A 12,808-nucleotide genomic window follows, 5' to 3' on the forward strand; every position below is an offset into this window, starting at 1 on the left:
GTTTTACAGGTGTAGCTCATTTGCTGAATTGCAATAAAATTTGTCTTCTAACATGAGAAATAGCATTAATGTGCTATTTTCAAAAGCCTCTTATTATAATTTGGCTAATAATTTTTTCTTCTTTGACTGCAGGTACCTATAACATTTAATCTCTGATTTCAGGAGTTGCTTTTTGCACAGTTTTGTATCTGTTCAGATAAACACCTCTCTCCCTCCCAGCACCAGTGCAACCTTCTTGCAAGCAGTAGTTGATCAGACTGCCATCAGTGGAAGAGATTCAGCCTATTCAGTAATTGGGGAGTGGGAAGAACAGGAATGCAAAGGGACTAATGCACATCTTGGAAAGTATCTGTGAATACACACACATGTATGTGCTACCATTTATATTAGCTTTTATTTATGTTCTGAAAAATGCAAGTAGTCACCTCTATGTACTTAACCTTCCTCTTTATGTGGGAAGATCCATACAGAGAAGTTGGAATTGTTGGAAATGTAACTAGCTGATGATTCAAATACAAGGTTAAGTAAGAAAATAGTTTCCTCCATCTCTGAGACTGAACATCTGTAGCACACGTGTGTGCCTGGATGTTTTTGCCTATATTGATTGTTTCCTACTTTTTTTACCCCATCTTTGCCCAGGGTAAGATCTAACTAGACAGTCCCAGAGGAGGGATTACCGAGTGGAAGGGTTGTACTGGCACAAAGGCAGAAGTAGGGTTGCTTCTCCATGTATAATCTCAGTTCATTAGGTACTGCTTTCCTTATATCTCCTTGAAACTGGTTCTGCCTGCCTTACTATATATTAAATCTAGTTTTAAGATTTGAGTGGGGGTAGTAAACTGATGTGATAACAACTCATTTGTGGTTATGCTTTTGTAACTTTTCTGCTGCCTGTGTCCTGAAAGCTATCTGTGTCAATTGTGTGAGAAGCAGGGAGACCAAGTCAGTTTTACTGGCTTTCATTTCCTGCTTCAACAAAAATGCACTCTCCAGAACATCTCTACTTGAGCTGGGGGGGAAGGGACAAGATGACCAGCAAAGGCCTTTCCAACCTCAGTCACACTGGTTCTACGATTCCTTCCCAGGCACAATGACAGGTAAGAAGGCTGAATGCCACTCCTCCATCTTGTATGGATTTTGCTATTCCTTAGCAGCCCAGCAGCTGCAAAGAAGAGCTCATCCTTCAGGTGCTCATCCTCCTGTGTTTTAGGGAGCTGCTGATTTTTGTCAGCTATAGCCAGGGAGACTTGCTTATTCTCCTGACCTGCATGTTAGCAATGGTTGACTTCTGCTTTGACAGATCTCTGTTTTGAAGCTGACAAATACAGTAGGTAATTTTCTCAGCCTGGGAACACTGGTTCAAGTTAGGACTCTTCTGAAGTTGATGAGGTTCACTCTGTGTCAAACTGTATGAGGTAATCATTGGATGTTTTATATACCACCAGGGAAAACACAGAAGGGAAGGATGTTGATCATTATTTGGAGGCATCTCTGCTGCCTGCACCTCTTTTTCTTCACACACACACACACCCACTTAGTTTGTGGTGTAGACTTTTTTAGAAGCAAAGCAAAATAAAGGCTGCTAAGATCTCTCCTGGAGGAACAACATCAGTCTTCCTGAGCTGGCAGTAATTTTGCACTGCTGACAACTGATGGTGTCATCCTCTGGGCTCACTGGGGGATGTGCTGAGGGTGAACTCGCCCCCCCATGCTCTGATGAGGCTGGTGGCCTGAGCCTTGGGCAGGTTTGGGAGGTGCAGTCATGAACTTGATACCTGCTGCCTGGCATGCCACACTTGTGTGAGATTGCCAAACCTGCCTGTCTTGGAAATTGAGACCATCTCAGTTCCCTAGGCTTATTAGATCTGCTGCTTCTAATTCCTCTGCAGGTCACCTCGAGGATGGACACAGGGCAGGCCTGGATGGAGCAGTGAGGTAAGTATGGTTTCAGAAACATTCACTTCATCATGGGTGACCTTGAGTCTTTCAGACTTCCTGTCAGGGGAGGGAACAAAAAGAACAGGAGCCTTGGTGAGCAGAGTGTGTTGTGCAACTGCTGGGGCGCTTCTCTGAGTGTCGGGTCTGAGGTGGTTTTATAGAAGGGGATACTTACTAATGCCTGTTGGTGAGGAGGGCTGGAGTGCTAGTGATTGTCTGTTAACTAACTGGCTTGTACACAAGGGTTCAGAAAAGTGCTTGTGTTGTGATTTGTTGTAGTGATGATTAGGAAAGTTCTTACGAAGTACAAATGTCCAAGTTCTGCACTAAGCACATCTTTGAAAGTTTTGCACATAGCAAGAAGTCTCCTTTTCTCCCTATTAATGAAAAGATGTGTATTTCTTAAGAGAACATACTGTCTTCAGCCCTGCAATAAACAGAAGCTGTTCTTCAGTGACAATGGCATTTTAAGATGCAGATCATACAACATTGAAAGTATCGTAGATGGATCCGATGCTTGTTTCAAGGAAGCTTTTCTACTAGTGGCATAAAAAGACAGAGAAGGGGTATGAATTATGTGAGATCTTTTAACCTCCTTGTGACCAGAGGAAGCCTAGATTTCCTCATTGTTTGGGATAAGCCATGTGCAGGTCCTGCTCCCAGTGGAAGCCACTGTTAAATTGCAAAATAGAATGCTGATTATTGAAGGTGTGTTATTCTATGTAGAACTAAGACCCTATTTGATAGCTTGGAAAACACTTGGATATTAAGATTAAGAGTGAAAGGGCAAAAGTTTGAGTGGTTAATTTCAAAGAAAAACAATTGTTCAAAATGTAGTATACATATGGAGGTAAGGCTTACAACTATGGCTCTGAAGCATGTGTGAAAAGCTTTAGAATAATTAAATATTTTAAAGTATTTCCTCATTTGTCTGTCTGCCGCTTTCCCTCTTTTGTTCTGGCCTCCTCCCCCAGTTGTTTGCAGGTTCTGCCACAAGCACTCATTAAGCTGGCTCAGTTATGTTAAATGTTGGGTCAATACGATGCACCATAGCTCGCTCAGCACACCCACTGCTTCTCACTACATTGAAGTACAAATGGCAGTCTGAATGTCTTCACAAAATGTCATTGAATAATAAAATTTAACAGGGATTATAAAGCATAAAGCAGTTTTTATCCCAAATTTCCAGGCAGAATTCTTTGACTCAGGAGATGAGGTGCAGACTTTCTGGAGTGGTTTTTACATCCAGCTGCTCTTGAGGCAGCTGTTTTGATCTGTGTGAAGCAGCTTCGAGTGATGCTTAAAGTGGAGAGCAGGGGGGAGCTGAGGGTCTTGTCTGTGTGGAAGAGTTTCTTTGGAGCAGCAGGCAGTGTTTATAGCAGTGTTGTGACCCTGGCGGTCCAGGGAAGAAGTTCTAGGCTTTGCAGGACTGTAAAGCAGCACAAACGTTGGTGCCATTGAAAAAAGCAGACGAGTTTTCTGATGAGCAGCCTTTCTCCAAACCTAAAAGAGCCAGACCTCTCCCCCCTCAAATATCTGTGAAACATAACTGGATGGGACTTTGGTCCACACAATACTGATAAAAGCTAGTTCAAAACTAAAATGCTGTACAGTACCTAAATGAGCAAAACCCTTGCTATTGGTTTTAGGTCATCAGTATGCATAATGATGAAAATACTCTGTTTGGCAGATATTTATCTGTAGCAATTTTCCTACCTAAAGCTTTGTGATTTTAGTTTTATGCTGGAAGAACCTGAAACAGTGCTATTTGGGGTCTCTTCCTGTTGAACTGCCCCTGGGGTGTTTGTTTTTATTTAATCATGCTTCACTTATTGCTGAAGTTGAGTCTTAAGATTTTTTCTAGCTTCTCTCTCCCAGTAAGATGCAGCCATCTGTCCCTGTGATTCTCTAGTTAAATAGAAGTAGCTTAGAAGGCTACAGAAAGATGTCTGAGTTAAGGTTTGAGCTTCTTCTGTTTTGTGTCTTTAAAGAGATTTTAATGTCAATTATTCATCATTTAAAAAAAAGAGTGTTAAATGTGAAATAATTGCTAGGATTCTTCACAAAGCACTTTGAGGTTTAAGTATATAAGAAATGGTTTCATTAACTAAGATAAATATTGTTCCTGTTTGTTTCCAAGCAGTATTGAGATCTTTTGATCTAACTCAGGCATTCACAAATATTTGTGTCACTTTATATTTTAGTTTACAGAAGTAAATAAGACGCTTTGCTTTTATTGTGTCTCAGCTTTAGTTTTGTATATGGCTTTTCTCCTCAGTGTCTCATACTATTTTTTTTCTGCTACACTCTTCATATGTAAATTTTGTCTTTCATAAAATGTAATTAAATAAATATTGGTTGTTTGTTGAGGTACCTGAACTGGAAAGAGCCTGAAATATGTAACAGCTTTTCTGTGAGGAAGTTTGTAGTCTCGTGCCTCTATGGGAGACGGCTCCTCTGAGCCTTTTGTAGACTTTTTGTAGAGACACCTTGACTGATATCCCCAGATGAGAATTGCACGGATGTCTGAATTCCCATCGTAAGTATGATTGTTTAATTAATGAGATTGTAGAAACTGTTGAGAAAGTCTTAAGTATTAGTTTCTGCTGGCAGTGGAAGCTTGGGGTATAGTGTGGAGCTGGAGAATCCTTGGAGCGTTTAATGAGCAGCCTTATGCATTTATAGATGAGTTTGACTAAGACTGAAACCATCCAGGAGATACAATAGATTGTTTCTCATTGGATTTTAGAAGAGAATAACTTTGATCATTTCAAAAGCAATGAAGCCTGATGTTCCAGTGAGAAAGGAAAGTGGTAATTTATAGCTACCATTAAGGAAACAAAGGCAAAGACTGAGGGAAAGTTTCACCCTGAAGATTTACTAATGTGTATAAACTACCCTTACAACTAGAAATAGCTTGGTATTTCTCACAGAACAAAACAAAAGAGGCAGCAAAATGGGGGTGGGAGGGAGGGGTGGAAAAGAATACTGCCCGCTTTTGCTTGCAGAGTGAAAGGTCAAACAACATTTCAGAAATTATAATTCCAGGGAATAACAGCTAGGCCACTTCTACCTGCCAAAGGAAGGACAGCTGTGAGAAATCCCTGGCTGGGAAAGGAGGTGGGATTGGGATGGGGGCTGGGGCTGGTGGTGTGTTGTTGTGGGTTCTGGTACTGCCCTTGCTGCGGTGGGGTCTAATTACGTGGTGAAAATTGTAATACTGTATTTTTGAAGAAGTGGAAGCGAGACTCGAGTGAGGTGTGCGTCTGTGGGTTGGGACAGGATGCAGGCACACGCAGGGTCTTTGCACGGGCTTGTCTCCACTAGAAAGAGACCCATCTGTGTGCTGCTCCAGAAAGGGGAGCACCGGCTCCAGTGCACTTGCCGCTGGCACCCACAGTCTGCGTGTGAGGTATTTCAGATGCACCTTCAGGAAGCATCCACCGGTTCTCCCGGACATCTGTGTTTAGGGCGTTGCGCAGGTGTTTGAACGTGCTGCTGCGGTCGATGGAAGGTTTTCATGTGGGCTGGGGCGGCTGGCGGGCGGGGGGCTGGGCTCCCCACCCCTGGGTGCCGCCGAGCGGCCCGCGGGGGCAGCGGGGAGGGCAGGGAGGCCCGGGCAGGGGAGGCCCGCCCAGCCCCGCGCCCGCTGTCAGTGCTCGGCGGGCCGCCCGCCCGCAGACACCTCCCTCCGCCGCCTCCTCCCGCCCGGCGGCGGCAGCACCAGCGCAGCCGCCACCGCAGCGCCATCCATGGGGTCCGGCGGCCGCCGCGGCGCGGGGCGGCTGCTGCTGCTGCCGGTGCCGCTGCTGCTGCTGCCGGTGCCGCTGCCGCCGGTCCCGCTGCCGGTGCCGCTGCTGCTGCTGCCGCTGCTGCTGGTGCCGCTGCCCGCCCCGGCCGCCGCCCTGCCCGGTGAGTGCCGCCCCGCCCGCTGCCTTCAGCCCTGGACAGCGGCTCCCCCCGCGGGCACCTGGCGGCTCCGGCGGGCGCTGCCCCCTCGGGGCGCCGGGCGGGCGGGGAGGCAGCGGGCGAGGGGAAGGGAGGCGTGGGCAAGGTGATGGGGGGGGGGGTGGTTCTGGTTCTTGCGGGGCGCTGCGGGCACCGCTGGTGGCTCCAAGCGCCGATTTCCCGGCGGTCCCGTCTGGAAGCAGGGCCGAACCCCGGGGAGCAGCGCGGCCGGAGGAGCGGGGAGGTAGAGCCTGCGTCTCTCATGGCTTCATCTGCCTTGGGTCGCCGAGGAATAAAGCCAGTAATTCCTCCTGCAGCCTCCTCCTTAAACTGCCAAGTTTAATGCTGTGATATTCGTTCACCGTCTCCCTCCTCCAGGGTCTCTCTCCAGCTCAGGCTACTGTCACTACATGAGGAAATATCGCTACCTGTGCCTAGTGATTTTTTTCCTTAGCCGTCTTTTCCATGCTTTTGTTGGCATTAGTGCCGGGGGGGTTTGCTGCTCCTCTTCCCAGTGTGCTGCAGACCACAGAGGATTAGTGTAAAAAATCAAGGAGCAGAACGGCTGCCTTGCCGCTGGCGTGAGGGCTGGTTGGGGTCTCTTGTGCCACAGCTTTGGAAGAAGCCCCCTCGCCGCTGCGTGTTGGCGGCAGCCGCCGGGCCGGGGCAGGTGTGCCCGCCGGGCCGGGTCCGGGCCGCCAAGGAGTTCTCTGGCAGTGCAGGGGAACGCGCAAGCAGCCAATGCCTCCTTCTGCCTGCTGCCTTTCCTTCCTTACCTGTCCTTTCCTGCTGCCTCTTCTCCCTGAATCCCACTAGCTGGCGGCCCCTCAGCAATTCCCTGCACCCCGCCTTGCGTGACTTGCTCCCTCAGTTCACCACTTCCCCTGTTTTTCATTGGCTTGACTTTTCCACTTTGAGAAGAAGCGGATTCTGTTGCTCTCTCTGGCTCTTCTCTACCTTTCCCTTGCTTTCTGGAGGTGGTATCTGAGGACCCCGTCACGGCTAGGTGTGTGTGCACCTGAGAACAGGAGGGCACTGCTGCTGTAGCTCTGGCTTTTACCTTGTTTCCTGCTGCCAAACGCCGTTAGGAGTTAAAACTACAGGAGTGCTTCCCGAAGTTGGCAATTCCTGCAGTACCTACAGGCGTGTTTTGTGATTGAGGGGGGAAAAAAAAAACAGAGATGAATGCTATAATTGTAAATGAGAGAGGTGCTGGCTGAAATTCCCTGTTAGAAAATGATCCCTGCTATAAAAAGTGGCTGACTATTTAAGTAGTCACCTTCTGCTGATACTCCTGCAATTAATCCTGTTATTTTAGGAGTCACTTTCTGTACACACGGTGGGTGCTGCTTCTGCAGTTCTTCCTGTTAGCCGGTTGCTGGAAATCTTCCTGTTTCTGTGTTTGAATTCTATTCTGCTCAATGAAAACCTTCTGTTGATGTCTTCTGCTGCCCATAACTTCTCTTTCTCTTCTTCTGTCTACACTTTTTCATCTCCAGGACTTTCTCCTGTTGGTGTTTACCTTTTTCCTCATTTCCTCTGCCCTGAAGTTTCCACCTGGGTATTTTGCTTCAGTATGCTGTTCTTTGTGATGGCTGGCCAGGTGATTTGGCAGTGCTGCTCACCAGATACTATTCTAATATTTTAAAAAATTGCATTATTTATAAATTACACATCTGTTTAATGGTAAGTCAGTCTTCTAACTTGTTGATGGTGACTTTGAAGGTACATTTCTGTAAATTCCTCATTTTAGCTTAAAATAATTAGGCTTCCTGAGGGTGATGTCATGGATGTGATCAAGAACTCTTTCATTAATTGGTTTTTCTTAAGCAGAAATATTGACAATCTCTAATGAATCTCTGTAAAACTCAGCTAAATCTCATGGAGGATCTAGCCCATAATAGATTATTTTGGATGTGTTTATAAGTGGGTACAAAAGGTTAATACAAGCTTATCTGAATTGCATGCAGTACATCTATATGCAGGTAGAGCATGATAAAAATATAAGTTCAGATACAATCTCTGCATGTCTCTGTGCTGTCTCACCATGCATGGAGTATGTGCACATGCACCACAGATGCTCAGCCTTGGGTCATCTGGTCAGTGATGTGTACAGGACAAGTCTCCTGTTCTCCACCTGCTGATACCCCTTCTGAATCTTGTCTTTTCACAGACGTGGATGAATGTGCCCTGGGCCTTGATGACTGCCACCCAGATGCTATTTGTCAAAACACCCCAAAGCTCTACAAGTGCATGTGCAAAGTGGGTTACACTGGCGAGGGGAAGAAATGTGAAGGTAAAGTGATGCGAGCACTGAGCCCTGCCTGTGTCAACATGAGGGATTTCTAAGAAGACAGACCTATTATAAATAAGGGCGTTAGAATATGGAGGATGATTCTAAAGAAAAATATTCACTGTTTCTTCACCTGCTTTACTTACCGTTCATAAAACCAAAGGCAAACAGGCTGCATGGCTTTTCACTTAGTAACATCACTTGGTCTAGTAACTAGTTTGTTGTTTAACCAGCAGCCTTAAAAGCTCTAAGCTACATGGAACCTTGGGGCATTTTGTCCCTTTTTAGTTAATGGTGATTTTGGACAGCAGCTGCTACTCACATTTACACAGTTGTATCTCTAACTGTCTGTAACGCTCAAGAAAGCATCCGTCATGTTGACTTTAGCTTTATTCCTTAGACATTGATGAATGTGATAATGACTTCAATGGAGGCTGCGTCCACGAGTGCTTCAACATCCCAGGAAACTACCGCTGTACTTGCTACGATGGGTTTATGTTGGCTCATGATGGCCACAACTGCCTGGGTAAGTAGTGTGTTCATGAACACTGTGAGTGGTGATCCTGTACCTGCATCCATGGGAAATGCATGGTGATCTGTTGGGCTGAATCTGCTTGGCTAGAGAAGATTGTTACATACAGGATGGCAGGTACTGATGTACCTCCCAGTGTGACTCTTTTCCCCTCTGTAAATGAGGAGGATAATTGTGCTACATTCTTCTCAAGTACTTTGGGTTAAAATGTGCGAAGTGCTATCTATTATTACACTTAATGAGTTTATGTAAAAGAACATGTACTACCATTGTCTTTTCTGTTCCAAAGTTAGTTTAGAATAATTTCTCAGGTATATTTCTAGTCTAAGAAGTCTTCTTTCTCATAGGCCTGTAACTGTGGGCTTGTCACCCTTTCTGTGTCTGAGTACTTCCTGACATGCAAGCTGTAAGGAAAGGATAATTAGGAATGTGCAGTAGTTGTATAGGATAGAGACCACTGAAGTACAGAGGGACTAAGCCAAATGCTTGGAATTTCCCTGGGCGGTTAGTGTGAAGCAAAACCTTGGCAATGTGTTCGTTCACATTCAGCCCTTCATGGTAACCTCAGCTGAACTCCACTGTGCATTTACACGAATGCACTAGAGAGAAATAAGATAGCCTTCCTATTATTTTTAAGTATCAGCAGATATTCTGCTTCCCTTTCTACTGGTGTATTCTCTTTTTATCCGGTAGCCCCTCTAGAGCATACTTCAGCCAACTTGTTTATGGTCATTAAGACATAGACATAACTTAGACCAAAATCTAAAACCTGCTGTGTTACTGGGAAGCTGCTCACTATGGCATGGCAGGCTTCAAAAGATAAAAATAAAATGTCACTGTCATACAATACAATTTATACCACCAACCTGCCAATGTTGAGATGTGATGGAAACATTAAATAAATATTTGGGCATGCAGCAAATTGAATCACATCTTCTCTTAATCTGTTTATTTACTTTGTTCATGTCAGGGTTGCCCCGCTCTCACCCGTATTTTTTAAGGTCTCGGCTGTGTGCCTGGGTTTAAGCCAAATAGACAATTACTTGTTGGAAAGGGATGATTTTTTTTGAAAGCGTTCCAAAGTCTGTAAGACAGAAACATCTGCTGGAGTTCAAATCTGTAGCACTAAAGACTCATGGTGGCTGTTTATTCATGATTGTTTGCACATTCACATCACTGTGGAACTCTGAAATACCCAGCTTCTCTGTGATGGAGAGATGTCAGCCGCTCTTTTTGCTACAGCAGGTCACATTCCTTTGCATCCAATTGGCTTACTCAATGCCTTCAGTAGGAATTAAATCTGTTGTAATACTGTGATATGTTCCTTACTGAAAGCCTCTGTCTTTCTCCTTTTTGAGAAGACAGCTGTTTTATGCCAGAAATGCTACAATGTTAAATTAAAAACATTGTACTATTTAACACAGAAACAATGAACAGAACAGGGAGCAAACACCATGTTCATATGAATTTGCAAATGAGACCAGTGCTTTGCCTCAGCAACGTTTTGCCCTGGTTTTAAAGGGACTGAGCATTTTTACTTCCTGTTTAAATTGACATTTCCGAAAATTAGGGTAGGAAAATTCTCTGTTGGTAGTAGTTACAAAAAACTGTGCATTTTAAGAGGTAAAATTCCAAAACATTGGAGGTTGGGATGAACATTCTGTTGTTCAGAGGCTTAGCTGAACTTTTTCTACTCTTTGTTTCCCTTGGTTATCTTGCAAGCAGAGCCTTTCTCTATTCTCTGGTATTTTTTAAGATCTGAATATTGCAAAATCAACATTAACACTATTTCCAGAATTTCTGCTTTAGCCCTTGAGTGCAGTCAGGCAACACAGCAGCAGCCTTGATGGTAAGTGGTGGTGACCTAGAGTGGAGGCAGGATGATGATAATTCAAACTGAGTATCAGATATGATGTGTGAATTCTAGCCTGAGTGAAAGTAAGGAGCAAGGAATAGGTTTTAAGCTAAATTTATTTTGAGGCTTGTGTTTTTCTTGTTCCACCTTTGCTGGGGCAGAACTTTCTAGAAAAACACCTTTTATAGTCTCAATGGGGTTGGAGCCAAAGTTGCACCCCACTGAGCAAGACAAAACTGTGTATGGGCTCTTGACCTAGATGTAAATGTGCTAAGCTGCTCCTATCCAGCTGGACTGAGAGGCAGAGGATGTTCCCATAGGTGGAATGTCGAACCCTGCTTCTGGCTCCACCGAGGCTGCTCTGCCTTAGTTGTAACCAGTAACTCCAGTTAGTTGGCCAACATTTATTTGGAGCCTTGTGATTGACTGGGCAAAGTGCAAACAGGGGAAGAGCAGCAGCAAAAATATGCTTTCCCAAGGGTGAAAGCACAACAACAACAGGATAGCCTGGGATGCCCAAGCTGCCAGGGTGATTACACGCCAAGTAGGTGTCTGTGCTGCGTATTGAGTAGCTGCTGCCAGTATGAGTGTATTGGTGTTAGAACAAAGCTGATCTCTCTGTCTCTCTTTCAGATACAGATGAATGCATGTTCAACAACGGTGGTTGCCAGCATGTTTGTGTCAACACCGTGGGGAGCTACGAATGTCGCTGTAAGGAGGGGTTCTTTCTGAGTGATAACCAGCATACCTGCATCCACCGCTCTGAAGGTACTGGCTGCTGCTTCCCTCTAGGCACCAAGCAGGAGTTTCTGACAGAACCTAATTGCAAAAAAATCTCTAAAACAGCTTCAAAAGTATTTTTTTGGTTGAGTTTTCCAAAGCTGTGAAGGGTCTTGAAGTCCTCCCTCCTTTTAAAAGGAGCAGTGTATCAGAATCTTCTAAGTGACTTTGAAGACTCTTTACATCCCTTCTGCCCCTTTGATCCCACCTGTATGTCAGCAGAGTTATGCTTCTTAAAGGCTGTGCTCCCAGTGTGCTTCATGCTTTGTTGTGCAACTCAGCTGTGTCCTCATCTAGGGAATAGCAACAGATGGAAGGACAGTGAGTTGTGGCCATTTCCATTGGCTTTAGCTACAGGGCAATACCTACATTACCTTCAGATACCTTTTAGATTCCCTGTACAGTGTTTAGGTTTCGGCTGAGAGATTTATTGTTTGTCAGCCCCTAAGGTATTCAAATCACGTTCTTTGTTTTGAGTGAAACCTTTATGAAGCAACCTTTGAGAGATCAGAGAGCCTTGGATATCTAATTAGACATTGAATTGAACAAAATTATTTTGGATGCCCTTAAGGAATACTTTAAAGTGGTTGTTCAGATCAGGGACTTGTCCATTGAACTGTACAGTGAATATCTTACTAAGAAGTATTTAAAGCTGCAAAGCTTTTTTTAATCTATGGCTTATTGTTGGCATGACTATAAGAGGAATCTGAGCGTGAATAAACAAATCTTACTTTAAAAATCCCCATAATGGAAAGATCAACATTTATAGACATATATGGCCATCCACAGATGAGTATGCTGAGGTGGCTGTCGTCTGTCATAGCTGGATTGATCTTTTGTTTGAATTAAGAATTTGTATCCTCAGCTTCTCTGGTACTGGGCTTGGTCTCGGACTCTGCTGGGGCATGGTGATTTTTCAGGTCATCACTCAGCTTGCAACTGCAGGGAGCTGCTCCAGGAGTGGGGACAAGAAGGAGAGGTACAGTGGTGGGGCAGGGCTTTTCCCTTCAGTGATGGGTGCGTGTGCATGGATGATGGATCTGAGGACAGAAATCAGTTGCTTGAAGTCTTTGTCTTGACCAATGCCGAGAGGAATAACTTCCAAATCTTTTTATTCTTACTTGCTGCTACTTGAGTACATTCTATGCTCCTGAACTAACAGCAGTAGCATTTCCTCTCATTGATATTTATTCACTAAAGTCTACCTTTGGAATTCTATCTCTCTTATCTTATTTTTCAAAATGCAGTTAATATATTTAAATGTTTTAGCAAAAAAAAAAAAAGGACCTTTTTTCGAAATTTCCAATTAACTTGGGGTTGTGGGTTGTTTTTTGTTTTGTTTTTAAGTTAAAAGGGAGAAGAATGATGCATTTTTTCCCCTAAAAGCTAGTGAACTAAATATGTTTTTGTGAAAACCAGCCTAAGAGAAAAAAAATCCTTACTGTTTTTGCCTGAAATGTCT

The 12,808-nt window shown here is 44.5% G+C and overlaps 1 protein-coding gene across 2 annotated transcripts in view; it reads left to right on the plus strand.

The window, feature by feature from the left end:
• The first annotated feature begins 7,621 nt into the window (after positions 1-7,621).
• Positions 7,622-12,808, plus strand: part of SCUBE2 (signal peptide, CUB domain and EGF like domain containing 2) — a 42,443-nt gene continuing 37,256 nt past the window's right edge. For both annotated transcript variants that reach the window (XM_051621774.1, XM_051621775.1), the window contains exons 1-3: positions 7,622-8,182; positions 8,580-8,705; positions 11,200-11,334. In XM_051621774.1, coding sequence (XP_051477734.1) covers positions 7,945-8,182; positions 8,580-8,705; positions 11,200-11,334 — 499 coding nt within the window. In that variant the 5' untranslated portion in view covers positions 7,622-7,944. The remainder of the gene's footprint in view (positions 8,183-8,579; positions 8,706-11,199; positions 11,335-12,808) is intronic.

Source organism: Apus apus, chromosome 5 (assembly GCF_020740795.1).
Source record: "Apus apus isolate bApuApu2 chromosome 5, bApuApu2.pri.cur, whole genome shotgun sequence".
In the NCBI taxonomy this organism is placed as follows: domain Eukaryota; kingdom Metazoa; phylum Chordata; class Aves; order Apodiformes; family Apodidae; genus Apus; species Apus apus.